Below are 16440 nucleotides of genomic sequence, written 5' to 3' on the forward strand. Positions count from 1 at the left end.
ATGGCCAATGGTCAAGGATGATGGCAGATTTTATCCAACATCTGGAAAGCCACATATTCCTCATTCCTGTTACAGAATATATGCAGCGAATGATAACTCCTCTAACACACCAGTGGCCCGCTTTATTTGGGCAATTCCCCAAGGTAAGATTAGGAGTATCTTTTGCCATCTATGACAGGTTTGCCAACTATATGGCCACCAGGAATAGCCTGGCTACAATGATTCATGCACTGTAACCACAAGACGCAATTATTGCAATGCGCTCAGTGTGGGGCTATCCTCGCACATCGCCTGGCGCAAAATGCTGTGGCTGTATCGCTGAGAGGGAGAGGCTACTGCCAGCCCATAACTCGTTGCAGTGGCTGCCCATATGTTGCAGGACCATGTTCAAGGTTCTTGTATTAATTTACCATAACAACTCAGCTCCAGGATATCATAAGGGGCCATCTGATCTCTTATATCCTGGCTCAAACAATGAAATCTTGAGTGGAGCCCCTGTTGGTGGTTCCCCACAGCTCAAATGCACCCCTCGTAACTGGGTGCATAGCTTCTATCTATGGAACTCCACACCCACACATACACAGAGAGATTGAGAGAGAGAGATTAGACTCCTTGCTGAACTTCACGCACATGGCAAAGACTTTCTTACTACAGAGGGAATTGTAGGGGAGTATTTTGGATTTATGACACATTTTTACTTCTTTATTCTCTGCATGGTTATTCTCCGTATGATTTATCTGTATAAATAAATAAATTACATAAGCCATGAAACCCTTATGCTCAACTTGTATCCTATTCCCTGTTTTGGAACGATGGTCTTCATTGATGTGCACTGTTATAATCTCCCCTTTTCTACCAACCAACCCAGCGTTTCTCGCTTGAACATTGGCCGATAATGTAAACATTTGAATATCCCTAGCATGGGGGGTGGGGATTTGTGGCCCTCCAGATGTTGCTGGACTCCAGCTCCCGTGATTCCTGGGAAGCATGGTCAATGGTTGGGATGATGAGAGTTTTAGTACAATGGCGTCTAGAGAGCCACAGGGTCCCTACCCCAGATCTGTTAGTGCTCTGTTAGGATTTTCTTTATTATTATTTTTACTTTTGTGGGCCAGTTATTAACAACCTCCTACGAAAACTCATAATAAAAACAAGTTAAAGGAAGTTTGCAGGTGCATCCAGCAAATACTCAGGCATAGTGTACTCTATCAGAAATTTTAAAAAGCATGAGAAATCATTCTAAACATTGTCTTTTTCTGCAGATGACCTCAATGGTGTGGAACCCCCACATGCTGCAAATGGGGCCTCCTGTGCACCAGACCACAACCCTTCAGTACTGAGCATTTTCAAAAAGGTATTGGAACTTAGAATGGGCCTTGGAATAGTTGGCTCTTCCGAGGTTGAGCCTTGGAATGGGCCTGTCCCACACCCAAGTTTCTGGGGTTTTCTTGCCCTGAAATTGTCTTCATGTGTACCTATTCCATTTTCTTCACCAGATCTGGGTCATGGCCGCTTGTGTCTGCTTTGTCTTTACTGTCACTATTGGGGTCTTCCCAGCTGTCACTGCTGATGTAAAACCAACCATTGCAGGAAAGACACTTTGGGGTAAGTGAAAATGCACTCCATTGTAAGTGGCTGGGGTCAGAACTATTGATGGCCAAACCCTGGGAGATTTGGGCAGACTAATGAATAAATAAATACATGAATAGCCCACCCTTCATTTGGGGAGCTCAGAGCTCCTTACATGGGGACTCCTGGGCAGCCTTTTATCCAGGAACTGACCTGGCTGGCGCCTGCTTAGCTTGAATAAAGTTACACCGCCATCATCAGCTGTAACCCCATAAAGCAGCCTTCCCCAACCTTGTTCTCTCCAGATGTTTTGGACTACAATTCCCATCATACCCATCCAGCATGGCTAGGGCTGATGGAAGTTGTAGTCCAAAACTTGTGAAGTGCATTAAGTTTGAGAAGGCCACCATCAACTGTGGGTAAGAGCAGGAGGGCATTAAGTGTGGACTGGGCAGGTTTAGCCTGGAGAGCTGGAAGACTTTGAAGGGAGGATTATCTGTTGGAAGAAGAATATTTGATGGGCAACAATGGCTAGGGTGGAAATGGGTCTGAAAATTAAATGAATCCTTCCTGGTCTAAGTTTCTACATCCTGCTTGGACAAAACATGCACGTTTTCTTATTTCTTCTTACCATACCTCTCTGCATTTACACCATGCATTCATGCTACAACAGACTCTGTACAATTATCGGCGACATTATTTGTTGGGAAAGGAATAGCAGAGGGCTGTGACAATCCATGCGTATTATATAGATAAGTTCTCATGTGCGGTGTTAATGAAAAGTATGCTAAAGAAGGGAGTATGATTTCACAGTGGAGAACAGAGAAGATTTCAGAGGGTGTCTTATCAGGGTAGGAGGAAGCTATGCCCACTTCCTCGGCTGCCTGAATTCAACTCTCTTCGAAGATGGAGCAAACCTTTTGCTGCTTTGATAAGACAGAACAGTATCAAAAGGGAAAGAATGAAGGAAATTTCTACAACCACCAAGTCCTGGATGCGGAATGCTCTTCCCCCAGTCCTTAACCTACTATTTTGGGAGGGGTTGTGGGGTTTTTTGCATGTATCTCAAAGGGCTGAGTTTTCTTCACCACTCACTAGTGCTCCCATAGTGACTGGGTACAGGAACAGACTGACCCATGGCTGCAGGGCTCCTTTCATCAGCAGCATGTTCCATGTTCAAAGAAGGCGGAAGTGTGTGGCTTACATGCACCTCAAGCATTCTGTACCATTTGCCTGGGCCTAGCCCTGGGGCTTGCTCTCGCTCTGTTTGACTATAGCAGGGGACTGAGGTCCTGGAACTGATTCCTCCTCTCCACTTCTTTCTCTCCCCAGCTGATTACTTTATTGCAGTCTGTTGTTTCCTGACGTTTAATGTCTTTGACTGGGCAGGTCGGAGCCTTACAGCTGTCTGCATGTGGGTGAGTATCCACTAGAAAGGCCATTGGTATTGGCCTACCCTTCCTAAAGCTCATTAAACAAGTTAGCACAACAGCCAGTAATGTTTCTGAATACCAGTTGCTAGAAACCACAGGAGGGAAGGGAGCTCTTGTGCTTGAATCCTGCTTGCGGGTTTCCCATAGGGATCTGTTGGCCACTGAGAGAACAGAATGCTGGCCTGATCCAACTGCCCCTTCTTCTGTTTTTATTAAGAAAAGGCATGTTCATGTGAAGTCGAGCTGGGATGGGTAGAAAGTCGATTGGGATCTATACTTGTTGATTTTGGGGGAGATTGGATGGGCAAAGATTTCTGGCTTGCAATTGTTGAACAATGGCAAACAACAACCCTACCTTTTGCAAGTATATTTAAGCTGCCGAAATGAGCAAACCCGAACCAGGAATGGGCTTTTAGGTGAAAGGACTGTGTGCTCAGTTCCAGTACTGAAAAACTAAATTCCTAAAGTGTGTTTCGAGGCACCCCGTTCTCTAATTTTAACTGCATCTTTTGCACTTGGCTCGTGAGTCTGTGGGGTTCTAGTGAAAACGCAAATTAGATCTGAGAGGGCCTGAATTCTACAGACCCCTGAAGCAGGGGGCTGGAAAAGGATGCCCATATACTGGACCCAAGTTGGATACAGAAACTCAAAAACAGCCATTTCCCCCCTACCTTTATATTTCATTTTTTGGGTCAGGCTCCGTTGGCTTTTTAGAAACTTCCTGTCTTTCCATCTGAGATATGTGGGTATTATTTCTTCCAGGTTTTTTTGCCTTTGAATGAGGGCAGATGGATTCACAGTTTTGTATAGAGTAGTAGAGAATAGTTAGAGCTGAAAATAAGTATCTGTAGAGAGAATGTGCCACAAATGGAGTTGAAGGAATAGCCCTCACAGCACACTTTCTCTTGCTTCTTGAAGTTGTGGTTCATATTAAGATGCCCCTCTGACTGGATTGAGCATAGTCAGTTTCACCTCATGGTCCTCTGTGGAACATGCAACATATTGGCCTGGCATCAAGGGTTGACATGGGTTGGGCATCTGCCAAGGGGTCACTGCCCACAGTCTCACTGGATCCTCTGCCGCTCTCCATCATTACAACCAGCTTTATTGATCAGCTATGTCTCCCTCTGGCCCTTTAGTTCTTATGTTTTAAGGTTAAGGAGAGGCAAGTTGAGCTGAGCTGCCTGACTGTCGTAGAGCAGGAGATGCCAGGCAGTGACAGAGGGGTGAGTCAGTGTGTGTTGTGTAATCTTTAAGGTACCACAGAAGGCCACAGTCGCTGGAGAGGAATAAAGTGCCTGGGAATAGTGAAGGAAGGGGAAAAGGGTGTAAAGGAGGAGACTTCGAAAACAGGAAGGAAAGTGGGAGGCAAAGTTGATGCTTGGCTAACCAGAGACATGAGCAACCGTGGAAAGAATAAGAAATGCAGAGGTGGGGAGGGAAGAGTCAAAGACAGCTCATGGTTTTGCTTGGCACATGAAAGAGGCACACCTCTGTGTCCCCCGCCCCCATGTATGCGGCTTGGAGAAAAACACCTCACCGATTGCAGACTCTAGTAAACAAGCCCACGCTTGCAGTCTCTCAATGAGCAGGCGGTCTGGTACAGCACAGAGGCGGCGTGCTGGGGGCCAGTCAACAGAGAAAGGGCTCTGGCAGCCCAGCCCAAGATCTGTGGATGGAGGCCTTCTTCTCGAGGGTTGTGAGAAACAGGTTTCCTCTTGGGCCTCTCTGCAAGATGAGCACCTGCACTACAGCTCACCACTTTGGCCTAGGCCCCTGCAGTTCGGATAAATATATTGGTGCACACCAGTAAGAGACCCCATCCTGGTCTGAGTCAATAGACCTCTGTGGGAAGTCCGAGCCCAACTTCACCTTTTGCTTCTCTCTGTCTGTTGGCTGCTCTCCCGTTTGCCAGGTCTCTGAACAGTAGCCCATGCAAAGAGATGCTTGCAAAACAGCAGTGTGGGAAGTCTGATGCCACAGACTGCCTCTTTGTATGTGGTTTGAGCCTCATGATCCATCCAGGCCCCTCATTTCCTCTGGCAGATCCATTTTCCTGCTGCCTCCTCTTTTGGCAGAAATAATAGTTGTGTTCGTTCGCCACAGCATGGTCAACACCGAGGTAGGTGGAGGGCTGCTCGCCCCACTGTTATTGAAGTGCCTGGATATAGGCCCATCCAGCTTCTCATGTTTTGATAAGGGACCAGTGCTAATTTGGCAAACCGGGACTAGTTAAACCCCCAGGAAGTCTAATTCTGGTCTTTATAATGTCATGACCCATTTGGTGGAAAGTTCTCCAGTAAATCAGGACTAAGAATTTGACCTCTGCTAAGGTATATAATTCTGCCTTTGTGGGTGATTCTCCCCCCCCCCCAATTTTTGGAAAAGCTGGGACATTCTGTTGAGGTCATAAGGAAAGCTGTACTGAATCAAGCCGCTATGGTAAACCCTACAGATGGGGACAGCATATACCAAAAGATCCCTTAGCAGTTGTGCACGCTAAGCCATTTTGTCAACATGGGCAGTATTTTCTGGCTCTTATTAGTATTGTACATGGAAAAATAATGGAAATAGTTCATAAGAACTTTGTCTCTCTCTGTCTCTCTCTCTATATATATAGCAATGTGTGTAACAGTTCGACAACATTTTGGGTGACTGCCAGTAGCTCTGTGTGTGTGTGAAGCTTTCTTGAGGATTATGCAGTCTTACAGCTAGCTGTATCCATTTAATGTGGGGGTTATGCAGGGGAAGGGAGAGAGAAATGATGGCAAAAGAAGGCAATTTGAAGGTCCTCTAGCAGTCCTGAGCTATGGAGAACCCAGTTTAAAGTACTGTCCTGAACTCTTTATCTGTATAACAAGAATAAGGGAATTAAAGGATCACCTGACCTGTTTCAATCAGGAGTCATGCTTATAGCTATGAGGCAAATTACAGGCCTCATGTTGTCATTGGAAGCCGCCTTATATGGAATCAGACCATCTAGCTCAGTGTGGCCTACTCTGACAGGCTTTGGGTAGGGGTTTTACACAGCCCTGGTACTAGGATTTTAAGCACACAGTTTTCCTGCTTTGCAGCTGAGCTATCTCCTTTCCCCAAAGGCTCAGTCGAGAGCTAGGCTGCAAAACATCGCAAGTTTAGATTGTGGATATGCTGTTGTCAGCCAACACTAAGGACATTCTCTTGGGAGGCTTTTGAACTAGCTGACCTTTGTGCATGGTTTAAGGATCTAGAAAGGCTTTTGGAGACTAATGTGAGCATTGCAACACGCAGGCACTTATCGAGGTTTTGCCAGGTCCCCTTGCCAAAGCTGAGGGAAGGGGTGAGCTGTTCCATAGCGCGTTAATGTTTGTGTGAGTGGCTTTTCCAGCTGCTTTCTTTGCCACGTATTGCATCTGTGGAATTATTGTGCAGTGCTTTGCCATTGCCAGCAAACCAAGCAATCCAGGGCAGAAGCACCCAGCGGCTCTTTCGATCATTTTCCTTTGCTCTCCCTTTGCTTGGGCACAGAGGAGTGTGTCTGTGGAGCTCTGCACAGTTCTCCCACTTTGGTGGAAGGAAGTGCCCAGTGAGAGGGGAAAGTAGGAAAACCCTCAACTTCCAGATGTCCTTTGTGACCTCTGTGGAGACGCTTCTCCCCGTGATTTGGCCGACAGACTGCGACTACACAGCCTAAGGATGCATGCGAGGAACAGACTGTTCTCTCTGGTGTGTAATTTCAGTGGGAAGATAACAGCAGTTCACGAAACAGAACCCACAAGGGGTATGTTGGTAGATTAGATTGAACATACATGAGATTTGCTGAGCAAATCTGTACCCTCATGGAAACGAATAGACCGAAGGCTCCATGGGGCAGTGATTCAATTTATATGTATGGGTTGTTGTTTTCCTGATGGTTGCTTTTGGCTCAGGCATGACTTTGTTCTCTTTTCCCTTAGGATCTTATTGTTTTTCTTAACTCCATTTATTATATTCATTTCCCACAAAATAGCTCCTTATTGATGTTTGCAATAAAAACAATTGCGCAATTTCATATATATATAAAAAAATTGTAACAAGAACACTTTTATATGTAAAAACAGTTTCAAATCTAGTACAGGTACAAACTAGGATAAAGATGTTCAAAATAAGAAATAGTTTTGTCAGTTGCTTTGGTCAACTAAATCACAACTAAACAAGTGCTGTTTTAAATACAGAATAATATTGGGAGCCCACCTCCCCATTTAACAATTGCAGAATTAAGAGCACAGAGCTGCAGTTTGTACTGTTGTATATTCTCAGTCCACCCAGAGAACAATAAGTCTTCCAGTGAGCAGGGAGAATGAGCAGGGAGATTCTATAGCATGGAGCCAAAGGAGAAGTGACATAAAATGTGTTTGATGTTAAATGTAACATGCATACTCTGAAATATACCTATCTATCTGCTGATGCATCTGATAAATACCAGGATTTCAATAGAAAGAGGAGTTTAGCCCTTACAACCCAGTTGCAAAACTGACCAAAATTGCTCCTCTGAAGCTACTTGCATTGGGAGGAAATACCAGCAGCTTACTGCTGTCAGGGACTGGACTGAAGGGGATGAGCTTGATGAGGAATGGTGGAGATCCCCCCCCCCCAAAGCTTCCATAGAAGAGGAAGGCAGTATTGAATTACAGCAGTGGTTTGAGGAAGGTCACAGCTCAGAGACAGGTGAACAGAAGAGTTGGGAGAAGAGAAGGAGGAGACAGAGAGAGAGCAGCCAGGTGACACATTATCACTGGAGAGTATTTCTGACCCTGCTTCTCCCAGAATTTGGCATTCATTGAGAGTGCAAGAGCAATTAGCCCCTGGTGGCCACCATAAGGGGAAGTGCTGTTGCTAGGAAGGGAGAGGGGAGATCAGTTGGAGCAACGCCATTAACAGGATACAGACTGCGTTCCTTTGTCTCTCGCCGTGATGATTGAATAAACTCATTAGTAAGAACTCTTCCTTGTTTTCTCTGCTTCTTGCTGCCACCAGGGGAGGGATAGAATTCCCCAAAGCCTGACAACTATTAATTTTCTTCTCCCCCATTTCCTACAGCCTGGGAAGGACAGCCGCCTGCTGCCCATCATGGTGGTTGCCCGTGTGGTCTTCATCCCCCTCTTCATGCTGTGTAATGTGGGCCCACGCAGACACCTGCCTGTCCTCTTTGCCCATGATGCCTGGTACATCGTCTTCATGTTCTTCTTCTCCATCTCCAATGGCTACCTGGCCAGTCTCTGCATGTGCTTTGGACCCAAGTGAGTAATCACCTGAGAGGAAGGCAGGCCTGAGCAAAAAGGCCAAACTTGAACTCTTGCCAGACTCTGCTTCTTCTGCTCTATGGGAACTGGCATGGAGCTTGCCTGAGGGGCTATCATTGCAGCCCAAATTGCACTTGATGACTAGTAGTCGTCTGCCACAGAGGTTTTCAACCTTTTCAAGTCCACAGCTCCCTTGACCAGCTACATTCTTTCTGTGGCACCCCTGTGGGGCTCAGGAGCCCAGTTGTGTCACACCTTGCCTGCAGAGCTGGCAACCCCTCACCCTTTTTCGAACACCCTCCCTTGTGGAGTGTTCCCTCAGCCTTTTCTCCTCTCTCCTTGGGAGTCCTCTGGTCTCTGAGCTGCACCCCCTGCCCCAAAGAGAGGTGCCTCCTCGCACCACCCCTCAAGGGACTGGGAAGAGGATGCCCCCACCCATAGCAACCTGACAAAGACTGGCCAGAGGTGAATGTGAGGCCTTACTCACTTGGTAGCCAGCAGCGGGCACTGCTGGGCTTGCATGGCAGAAAGGCTCCTGCCTTCAGCATCAGGCACTCAGCTCCCAAGCAGGTCTTGCACACAGCAAGCCCAAGAAAGGCCAGCACACCGCCTGCTTGGCCTCCTACCAGTCTGTCCATTCCCAACAGCAAGGGCTGGTGGACTGGCTGGCTGGGCTTCCTCACCTGCTTGCTTGCTTCCTCCTTCCGCCTCTTGAGCTTGTAGCTGCTGCAACAAACAGCTGTGCAAGCCTTTGGGAGGCAGAGATGCGAGAGGAAAAGAGGGACAGAGGCCTGTGTTGCCATCATTCAAGGCACCGCAGGGGGCCACGGCACACTGGTTGAAAACCACTGGTCTACCACATTGGTCCCCAGCAATTTCCTTGGGTTCAGGGAATTTTTCACAGCAGGAGACTACCTCCAAACACGTGGCAAAGCACAGCATTGCCTCCATCTGAAACCACTTCAAAATCTAGGGCATTGTAGATAGACAAGGATTCTATTTGTATCTGCCTCACGTTGCTTCATGTTTCCGTCAACCTGTGTGCACCCCAGCTTTCCACACTCTGCAAAACACTAGATCAGTGGTGGGGAGTTTCTGTCGTGCGGGGCTAATTAGGTCTTCCATGCCTTCTCATTTGGTCTGTGAGGCCATTGCAGCCAAGCCACAACCCCCCCACCCACCCACCCTACTGAGCTGAAGGGGGGAGCGGTTGTAGGCACTGAAGAGCCCTGTGCAAAGTGCTGCTCCACCCACCTGTCAGACACCTGATGACCTGTATTTTTGCCTGCCCTTGAAATCAAAATGTGCAGGTAGAGGCACAGCTTGCAAAGCACCATCAGCTGATTATTGGGCCGTGTGAGGCGTTGTTTGGGTGTTTCAATGATAGCCTACATAATAATAATAATAACAATAATAGTATGATATTTTATTATGATGTAATGATCTCAATAATAGCCAAAATATGTACAAAATGCTTTGTTTTGTTTTGGGCAACCCTACAATAAGCACACCCTGAAATAAGCTTTCAGCTTCCACCAAAAATGATGAATATCAATACCTCCCGACTTCCACTAGATGGTGCTGTTTTACGCATGGCACCGCCATGTCATTAATAGTCAAAATATGTACAGTAGCCAGTCAAACACAACCCCATCCAGGCAAGCAAGAGGCTTTATCAGAGTTCAAGGACACATTACAGTGATGCAAACAAACAAGTTGATGAGGGTGTGGGAGAGGAACAGTGATGTGGCACGGCTGGGGATGGGTGTGGCCTGGTGAGAGGCCCTAGGGCCAGATAGAGAGGACTGAACATTCTTCACTCCTGAGGTAGTGGTGCAGCAATAAAACTGCTAGCACATTTGCAAAGCTAAGCAGGGTCCGGTCTGGTCTAAAATTGGATGGGGCACCCTGTGTTGAGATTCCTGCATTGTAGGGGGTTGGACTAGGTGGCCCTCGGGGTCCCTTCCAACTCTACAGTTCTATGATTCTAGTTAATCCCAACCATCTTGCCAGCTCCTTTCTAGTGCTTGAGGCCCCAGCTTCAGTCCATCAACCAGATATGCCAAGGTGGGAGCTGCAGGCAGGGTTTGTGCTTCCCTTGAGCTCCCTTAGCAGCATAATGTTGGGCCACCTCTGCATTTCTGGTTTGGGATTAGCAAGCTATTGCCTGGGTTTTCTGCACAGCGCTGCCCATGCACTCGGCACACTGGTGCCTACAGAGTGACGGAAACAAACGAAACCTTAAAGGCAGGCCTCTGCCCCAAGGTGCTTACACTCTTAAATGGGAGAGGCGAAGGGAAGAATATAAGCAAGCCCAGCTACATGCCCCTGGCATCTCTGGGCAGAGCTAGCATGTCTGCTGTCTGAAACCCTTTGTTGGGCTGACTCACTGAAAGGACTGTGTGCAAGCAGTTGGTGGCTTGGGTAACAGGGTGCCGGCCCTGAACTGACCAGGTTTTCTCCTTCCTTCCCCCACTAGGAAAGTGCTGTCCCACGAAGCAGAGACGGCTGGGACCATCATGGCATTCTTCCTCTCGTTGGGCCTGGCCTTGGGGGCTGTCCTTTCCTTCCCAATCCGACTAGCCATCTAACAGACACACTCTGAGTGCTTTGCGGGCAGAGGATCAGCTCAGAGAGGCCACAGCGCCAGGGAACATGTTTTGCCTGCTGCCCGGGAATTCACTGCCTTAGCTGACTCAAGCACTTCTTGGCCTGCAGTGGGGCTGCACTAGCGGCCTGGCTCCTCTTCTGTGCAATACGCCCAGCCTTCCCATCTTTTCTACTGCCAGCTGTGAATGACCTCCACTTCCAAGGATTGTGCCAACCCGCCGTGCTCCCGTTGACATCGGGATGTTTGTCTGTCCTGCCTCCCAAACCCAGGACCATTTACTGTGTTTCCTTATGGGGGACTGGCTTAAGAATGTCTGCCCTGCTTCTATTTTTTTGAACACCATTGCAGTCTCCGCTGCTCCGTTAAAGGGATTCTTCCCCTGCACCTCACTGCCACTTCAGTCTCCCACCCCTGCTTTGGTTGGAAGGACTTGCTCCTAAGTGTCCAAGCTTATCTGGCATCTGCTATCTGATGGGGGAAATCCCAATGTTTTGGCAATAATTAGAGGTTATACCCAGAGTTCTGTCAATCAGGTGTCCTGTCCTGCCTCTGGAAGGCAACCCTTCTCTTGAGGTGGACTTCTGGCACTCCCAAGCCACATTTCCCCAAGGCATAGCTGGTTTCTGGTAAGAGTGCCAAGTCCGAGGAGGAAGACTACTCCTGACCCATAACTGGCGGAAGTGTGTATGTGTGAATATATATATATAGAGAGAGAGAGAGAGAGAGAGAGAGAGAATATGACTGAGCAAGCCAATGATGGAGAGCATTGCTTTCGACAGCCATAGTCCTGGAGTCTCGAATTACTCCCTATTACTTTGCCTTTGTAAATATGTGTGTGCATTTGCCATTTTGTATACAAACAGAACATGCCCCAGTTTTAAAACTGCCTCCATGTCTTTGACAACTTTCTACTCACATGGTCACCAGGTGGCAGCACCGAAGGAGTGCATTTTAATGCATGGAATTCAGGAAATGCTATAGTGGATGGCAGACCTCATCCCATACCCTCCCCTGCCCTGGTTGTTTAGAGCAAAGGCCCAAGGCACTTGCAATCCATTCTCAGCTTGTCTCCTGCCCTCCTTGGATTTATAAAGCTCAGGATTGTAGTTGTTTTGTTTGTACTCTGTTTAAAAAAAGGCAATGCTTGTGATATATATTTTTTATTATTTTTTTGGGGGGGGAGAAGCTCGTAGTCCTCTAGTGTGTGGAAGAGATTTGTATTATTAAATTAGGAGATGCGTTAAAAATAGGACTGCTTTTTTATAATTAAAAAACATGCCTGGAACCTTATCTTGTGAAAGGTGTGGAGTAAAGTGTATGGGAGGTAAAGGTTCGCAATGAACAGCACATTCCATATATGCCTGCAGAGAAGTTCTGTTGTAAGTGTGTATAAAGTAAAGGTAAAGGGACCCCTGACCATTAGGTCCAGTTGTGGCCGACTCTGGGGTTGCGGTGCTCATCTCGCTTTATTGGCTGAGGGAGCCGGCATACAGCTTCCGGGCCATGTGGCCAGCATGACTAAGCCGCTTCTGGCGAACCAGAGCAGCGCACGGAAACGCCATTTACCTTCCCGCCAGAGTGGTGCCTATTTATCTACTTGCACTTTGATGTGCTTTCGAACTGCTAGGTTGGCAGGAGCAGGGACCGAGCAACGGGAGCTCACCCTGTCATGGGGATTCAAACCGCCAGCCTTCTGATCGGCAAGCCTTAGGCTCTGTGGTTTAACCCACAGCGTGTGTATAGGACTGCAGAATTGTTAATTATTAAAATGGTTAAATATGAAGAGGGAAATTAGGGGAAGAGCACTTGGATGAGATTGCATCCAGCACTTGGGTGAGAGCACAGCCAAACACTACTAGAAGAAATGACCAGACCTGTTAAAAGGTTGATGGCGTGTTAGCACTGAACGAACTACGAGGACTGAGTTATGTTAAATGCTCTGCAGGCAGTTTGCATTTTGAAACTCCCTTCACCCATTTCCCACCACAAAGAACAATGGGTGGAGAGAAGTTCTAGGCAGAATGTCTTGCCTACTCAGCTCCACTCCAGAAAATAATACTTTCACAATTTTTCCACTAGTTACTGCAATTTTGTATCTGGAAACTTCAGCTGGTGGGCGGGGGGGGGGGCTGGAGGTGGTACAACATTCAAGGGGGGAGGGGGAGAAGTGTTAAGTATAAGTAGACAAATGTCAACTACAAGAGGTAAAGCTTTCCAAACATTGCTTGTTATTGGCTTTGGCTTCTGAAGGCAATAGTAGAGCTAGAACACCACCTGTTGGCCTTATTTCTGTAAAGGCAAAGGTACCCCTGCCCGTACGGGCCAGTCGTGTCCGACTCTAGGGTTGTGTGCCCATCTCACTTAAGAGGCCGGGAGCCAGCACTGTCCACAGACACTTCAGGGTCACGTGGCCAGCGTGACAAGCTGCATCTGGCGAGCCAGCGCAGCACACGGAAATGCCGTTTACCTTCCCACTAGTAAGTGGTCCCTATTTATCTACTTGCACCCAGGGGTGCTTTCAAACTGCTAGGTTGGCAGGCGCTGGGACCGAACGATGGGAGCGCACCCCGCTGCGGGGATTCGAACCGCCGACCTGACGATCGGCAAGTCCTAGGCGCTGAGGTTTTACCCACAGCGCCACCCGCGTCCCATATTTCTATACTGCAAGGCAAAAGTTGGTTTTTTAAAAAAACTCATTCTCAAAATATATTTCCCTGAAATTTTATATCCGAGCAAACATTTGAGTCCCATTTTAAGACAGCTCTACGATACCCTTGTTGAAATGTAGTGACCAAAACTGTACACAGTACAGTATTCAAAGTTTGACTGAACTATAGATGTTTGTATATTGGCATTATGATATGGATAGTTTTGTTGTTGTTCCCTTTCTTAGAGATCCTAGCCATAACTGTCAACTTTCAGATTTGAAAATAAGGGATCAGCAGCCTTGAAAATAAGGGGTCAGCAGCCTCACCTGTCCCGGAGACAGTCTACGGGATATCTAACAATCCGGAATAGCAGCGGGAAACGGCGCTGGAATAAGGGAATTTCCCGCAAAAAAATGGAAGGTTGACAGCTATGGTCCTAGCGTGAGATTCACCAGTTCAACATTTTCATGGAGCTATCTACTATGCATCTTTTTCCTGGACAGTTACTGTCTGTTCCAATCCCATAATAAGCATCTAGGTAAAGTTAGGATTTTTTGCCCCAACTTTACTTTCTTACACGGAACTGCATTTTTCACATTAATAGCGATTCACTCAGATTGAAGAGATCCTTTTGGAGCAGAGCAGTTTAACACTCAATCTCTCTTCCCAGGGAACTCTGGGAGTTGTAGCTTTCTGATGGGACTAGGCGCCTCCTAAGAACTCTCAGCATCCTTAACGTGCTACATTTCCCAGGATTCTTTGGGGGGGGAAGCCATGAATTTAAAGTGGTATGATGCTACTTTAAATGTAAAGTGCAGATGGGGCCATTGTTAGTGGGCAGGAGATGCCGGTTCAAATTCCTACTAAGATATATAAAGCTTAGGGGGCGGCAGCGGAGTGACAGTTTCCCCTTGTATCTACCGTATTTTGTCTCTCACATTTATATCCCCCGCCTCTTCCTCCAGGGATTCCAGAGTGGTGGGCACATGATAGCACAAGGATGAAGTTACCCCATTTTATCATCTTCACAAACAGGCCTGTGAAGCAGGCTAGGCTGAGAGGTCACCCACAGTGAACTTTGGGGCCACTTTTGAACCCTCTCATGGCTTGCTGGGCACCTGGCCAAGGCAGCCCCTCTTGCTTTTGCAGCACCAGTTACACCAGGGTTGTCAGCCTGGTCCCTACCGCCCACTAGTAGGCGTTTCAGGATTCTAGGTGGGCGGTAGGGGGTTTTACGGCACTTGCTGAATCCTCCTTCCATCAAGCACTGGTGGGCGGTAAGGAAATTTTACTATCAAGAAAGATGCATTAGTGGGCAGTAGGTATAAAAAGGTTGACTACCCCTGAGTTACACAAACAAAAATAAATACAATTACAGTGGTACCTCGGGTTACGTACGCTTCAGGTTACATACACTTCAGGTTACAGACTCCGCTAACCCAGAAATATTACCCCGGGTTAAGAACTTTGCTTCAGCATGAGAATAGAAATCATGCTCCGGCGGCACCAGGAGGCCCCATTAGCCAAAGTGGTGCTTCAGGTTAAGAACAGTTTCAGGTTAAGAATGGACCTCCGGAACGAATTAAGTTCTTAACCCGAGGTACCACTGTGCTATCTGGCCTATACAGAGGTAGGCCAGGCAGAAAGCAAATCAGGATTTATTGGTAATATTCTGGTGGTTTTTAGTAGATGGCCAAAATGTGTCCCTCCCCCACACCAAACGGCACTGTTGAAATCAAGAAAAATTATGGTGGTGATGGGGAGAATGCTAGCTGGGTTCAATTCTGGTCCTCACACACACACAAAATCCTAGATTTCAGAACTATTTATTGACATTTGCATGGCGCTCTGGTTGCTGGATCTTATGGGTGAGCACGACGCATTTAAAGCACACCACAACCAAAAAAGAATCCCGGGAAATGTAGTTTAAGGGTGCTGGGAATTGTAGTTCTGTGTAGAGCTAAGCTACAGTTCCCAGCATTCTTGGGGGTCTGGGTGGTTTAAATGCACGGCTTGTGCGGCAGAGGCCTGAGTTAAGGCTCCCCCTGGTGGCCACGCAATGAGCCCGCCGCTGCGTCAGAAGCATTCCCGCAAGGCGGGAAAGCGGGCGCGAGGTAAAAGAAAGCCACAACCCGAACAGGGAGGGAGGGAGGGAGCGAGGAGCCTCGCGAAGAAACTACTGGAAGGAGGTCGCAGCACAGCCAACCGTCTCCCTACGCCACCCATGCAGAGTACCTCAAGAAAAATAGTCCCCGCACAGCCTCGCCGTCGCACGCCAATCAAACCCGGCGGCGGCGGCTCCGCCTCGCACCTCGAGGGAGCGCGACTGCGCATGCGTACACCGGGAGGGTTCTCGCAAAGCAAATCTGCGTCTGGGAGCCGTGATTCCGTTCGGGAGCAGCGATTGTCTGTAGTGCCCATTTGGTCCTTGCTCTCCGCGGGCGTTTATAAGCAAACCAGCCCATAGGAAGCATTCAGGTGCCTGAGTTGAGAACGGGAACGCACACAGCAATAGACGAGAGCGCCTCTGGGCATGTACAGAGTGCTTTTGTCCACAGACACAAGGCGGGGCGGGGCGGGAAGCGGAGTCAGGGCTTTGAACGAAAAGCGTGTAGGGCCCCATTGCCCTGCCTTGGGCTTTCGAACGCAAGGGCTCTCCTTCGATTACAGGAAATGTGTAGTAATCTGGCTATTAAAAGATCTGGGGGAGGCGGGAGAACTGAATCGGCTCCAGAGCCTCTGCGTTTCCTCCCACAGCTTTCTCTTTCACTTAAGAGGGAAAGATCTTGTGGGTCCCACAATGTCAGCTCCAGCCTGAGAGACGAAGCTGTAGCAGGGCAAGGACGTTCCTTCTCCAGTGTGTGAGGAGAGGAGCGCAACTCACAGTCGAGCACATATCTCTGTTTTCATTCGTGCAT

The 16440-nt window shown here is 47.9% G+C and overlaps 1 protein-coding gene across 3 annotated transcripts in view; it reads left to right on the forward strand.

Annotated features, from left to right (window-relative positions):
- Positions 1–11495, forward strand: part of SLC29A1 (solute carrier family 29 member 1 (Augustine blood group)) — a 79523-nt gene extending 68028 nt beyond the window's left edge. For all 3 annotated transcript variants that reach the window (XM_081856080.1, XM_081856078.1, XM_081856079.1), the window contains exons 9-13: positions 1263–1354; positions 1497–1605; positions 2902–2987; positions 8061–8260; positions 10743–11495. In XM_081856080.1, the coding sequence (XP_081712206.1) occupies positions 1263–1354; positions 1497–1605; positions 2902–2987; positions 8061–8260; positions 10743–10854 (599 nt within the window). In that variant the 3' untranslated portion in view covers positions 10855–11495. The remainder of the gene's footprint in view (positions 1–1262; positions 1355–1496; positions 1606–2901; positions 2988–8060; positions 8261–10742) is intronic.
- Positions 11496–16440: the final 4945 nt, after the last annotated feature.

This window comes from Podarcis erhardii (assembly GCF_964252035.2).
Source record: "Podarcis erhardii genome assembly, chromosome: 3".
Classification (NCBI taxonomy): domain Eukaryota; kingdom Metazoa; phylum Chordata; class Lepidosauria; order Squamata; family Lacertidae; genus Podarcis; species Podarcis erhardii.